General features: G+C 40.5%; 1 protein-coding gene across 1 annotated transcript; it reads right to left on the reverse strand.

Moving 5' to 3' along the window:
* Positions 1-2,633: 2,633 nt before the first annotated feature.
* On the reverse strand, positions 2,634-2,993 carry LOC110719061. Its single transcript, XM_021897972.1, has one exon. The coding sequence runs from the start codon at positions 2,991-2,993 to the stop codon at positions 2,634-2,636; it is 360 nt and encodes a 119-aa protein (XP_021753664.1).
* Between the last annotated feature and the right edge of the window lie 913 nt (positions 2,994-3,906).

Raw genomic sequence — 3,906 nt, forward strand, 5'->3', positions numbered from 1 at the left:
CGGTAATGCTTCACCCTTTGGTCGTTGACCTTGAAAGTGGACCCGGTCTTGTTCCATAGTTCAATAGTACCGTAGGGGTAGGCCTTAAAAACACTGAAAGGGCCTAACCACCTAGACCGATGCTTTCCGGGAAACAATTTTAACCGTAAGTTAAATAGAAGAACTTGATCCCCTTACTTGAATTCTTTTCTCACAAGGCCCTTATCATGCCACCGCTTAGTTCTTTTTTTATATAGTTTTGAAATCTCATAAGCTTCAAGACATAGCTCATCTAGTTCATTCAACTGTAACAACCTCTTTTCTCCCGCTGCTTTAGCATCAAAATTTAAGCTCTTAATAGCCCAAAATGCTCGGTGTTCTAGCTCAACCGGTAGGTGGCATGCCTTTCCATAGACAAGTCTATATGAGGTTGTACCTATTGGCGTTTTGAAAGCTGTTCGGTATGCCCATAGTGCATCATCAATCTTGGCCGACCAGTCCTTTCTTGTCCTTGCAACCGTTTTCTTTAGGATAAATTTAATTTCCCGGTTGGACACTTCAACTTGACCACTGGTCTGTGGATGATAGCCAATGCCCAGCCTGTGTTGCACTCCATATTTCTTCAACATCACTTCGAACCGATGCTCCTAAAAATGTGTTCCCCTGTCACTAATCAACATACGTGGGATACCAAATCGGGAAAAAATAACTTTCTTGAAAATTTTACTTACCACACGAGCATCATTGGTTGGAGTAGCAATAACTTCAATCCACTTTGACATATAGTCAACGGCTACTAAGATATATCGGTTTCCATGGGAAGAAAGAAACGGACCCATGAAGTCTATCCCCCACACGTCAAACAATTCGACCTCGAGTATGTTGTTGGGTGGCATCTCATTGTTCCTATAAATATTACCTGTCCATTGTTAATGATCACAGGCCTTGACATAGGAGTAAACATCCTTAAACGGGGTTGGCCAATAAAAACCGCAGTGCAAAACCTTTGCAGTTGTCTTCGAAGGACCTGCATGTCCACCACACGGTAAGTCATGGCAATGAGAAATGACACTATGTACCTCATTCTCTGGGATGCATCGTCTAATCACCGCGTCCGCACATAGCCTATACAAGAAGGGATCCTCCCAAAAGTGTCTCCTTGCCTCATAGAAGAATTTCTTCTTTTGTTAAGATGAGTAGCCGTTAGAGGTCGAGCAATCTTTGAAAAATCCTTAATGAAGAGACGATAAAGTCCAGCATGACCAAGAAAACTTTGAACTCCTTTTACAGAATTCAGAGATGGTAAGCGCTCAATAACCTCAATTTTAGCCTTATCGACCTCAGTACCCTTGTTTGACACGACATGACCTAAAACGCTTCCCAATTGAACCATAAAATGACATTTTTCCCAATTCAGAATTAGATTGACTTCCTGACATCTATCGAGCACCTTTTTCAAATTATCAAGGCACATCGAAAGAAGTTCCATAAACAGAAAAATCATCTATAACCACTTCCATAGAATTTTCTATAAGGCTTGAAAAAATTGTCATCAAACAACGTTGAAATGTGGCTAGGGCATTACATAATCCAAACGGTATTCTACGATATGAAAAAGTGTCGTATGAACATGTGAATGTGGTCTTTTCCTAATCACAAGGACGAATAGGAATTTGAAAGAAACCAGAATATCCATCCAAATAACAGAAAAAGGAATGCTTAGCCAAACGTTCAAGCATCTAATCAATAAAGGGGAGGGGGAAATGGTCCTTCCAGGAGGCCTTATTCAACCTCCTATAATCAATACACATTCGCCACCCTGTAACATTCCTAGTGGCGACTGGCTTACCCTTGTCATTCTTAACAACGGTCAAACCTCCTTTTTTTAGTACTACCTGTACAGGGCTAACCCACTTAGTATCTGAGATAGGGTAAATTATTCCTGCAGCAAGCAATTTAAGAACTTCTTTTTTAACTACCTCCATCATGTTTCGATTAAGCCTTCTTTGAGATTCTACTAAGGAGGCATGATCGTCCTCAAGAACGATTTTATGCGTACAAAAAGAAGGATTAATACCTATAATATCATCAATGGTTGACCCAATAACACTTTTATATTTTCTCAAAATAATGAGCGGTTGCTCTAAAATTGTGTCGTTAAGTTCAGCATTAACAATAACAGGGTATGTATTATTAGGACCAAGGTATGCATATTGAAGATTAGAGGGAAGGGGTTTCAATTCTACCTCGGGAGGCGTAGTTCTCTCCCCAACACTCGATGCATTAAGGACTTCTTTGATTGGAGCGATGATTAGGTTAGCTTTTGCTTCCTCTAGTAGCCTTGTGTATTACCTTGTTTCCCAATCTTTATCATTGGCACTCCCCATTAACAACGTTTCAAGTGCATCATCCATCTTGATCATGGGAAGTTGCTCTCTTTGTAAATCATCAAGGACGTCCACTTGACAAATAGTCTCTCCCGTCGATGGAGTTCCCATAGCATTCAAGAGTGAATACTCCATTTTCTCGTCGCCTACCTCAAAGGTGATTTTACCATTCTTCATATCAATGATTGTAGCTGTAGTGGCTAGGAATGGTCTACCAAGAATGATAGGAACATGTGAATCCTCTTCCATCTCCATCACAGCGAAATCTCATGGAATAAAGAATTTTCCCACGCGAAGAGGAACATCTTTAAATATACCTAAAGGAAACTTAACCGACCTATCCGCAAGTTGTAGTGATATGAGCGTAGGCTTTAGTTCACCCATTTGATGTTTCTTGCAAATAGAGAGCGGCATAAGACTCACACTTGCACCAAGATCACAGAATGCCCTGTTGATCTCTATGCCTCCAAGGACCGAAATTGAATAGCTACCTGGATCGCTTAATTTCTTAGGAAGTGTGTTTTGCAAAATTGCACTACACACTGCAGTCAATGCAACTGTAGCATTCCCTTCTAGCTTCTTCTTGTTAGAGAGAATATCCTTTAAGAATTTTGCATAAGATGGCATCTTGGATATTGCATCTAAGAACGGAATGTTGATGTCTCATTTGAATTTTGTGGGCAATTAGGTACGATGTGACCTTGCACATTACACATTTGACCAGTTTTAGGTAAGCTAGCGGATGATCCAGCTTGGAGTCTGTTGAACTTGCTTGACAATGCCTACACAGAGCTAGTCAAAAGAGTTAGAGCATCAACATCTAATTTACCTCCCTTCTTCACACTATTTCGTCCTCCTAGATGATAGTTATCATTGGTCGCCATCTTCTCAACTAGCTCCTTTGCCTCAGTTGGGCTCTTAGTCAAGAGAGAACCCCCGGATGCAGCATCAATATAGATTTGGAACTCATGAGTTAAACCATTATAGAAGGTTTGTATCAACATCCATTCAGGAATACCATGGTGAGGGCATTGTCTCTGCAATCGCTTGAATCTCCTCCATGCGTCATATAGGGACTCATCATCTGATTGCCTGAAAGTAGATAACTCATATTTCAACCTTGCAGTCTTTTCCTGTCCCAAGAACTTGACCAGAAAAGCCTTCACACTAGGCGAAAACACGTAATCCGCACCGGTTCAAAACCCCCATTTAGCACCGGTTTTGAATCGGTCCTGATTCGGGGGGTGCTAAAACCCCAGACATTTCATACCGGTTCAAAACCGGTGGGAAAACATGCTTTTCGCACCGGTTCTGGGTGAGAACCGGTGCAAAAAAACACACTTTTAGCACCGGTTCTTGCTTTGAACTGGGACAAAAAGTGGCAAAAAAAAAAATTAAAAAAAACTTTTAGCGCCGGTTCTGTTCAAAACCGGTGCCAATAATGCCCAAAAAAAAAACAGATTTTTTTTTTGCATTTTTTTCACTTAAATTGTATCAAATACTTATATAATCATAATATACATAAAACACCTATATTTTC

Source organism: Chenopodium quinoa, unplaced genomic scaffold (assembly GCF_001683475.1).
Source record: "Chenopodium quinoa cultivar QQ74 unplaced genomic scaffold, ASM168347v1, whole genome shotgun sequence".
Lineage (NCBI taxonomy): Eukaryota > Viridiplantae > Streptophyta > Magnoliopsida > Caryophyllales > Amaranthaceae > Chenopodium > Chenopodium quinoa.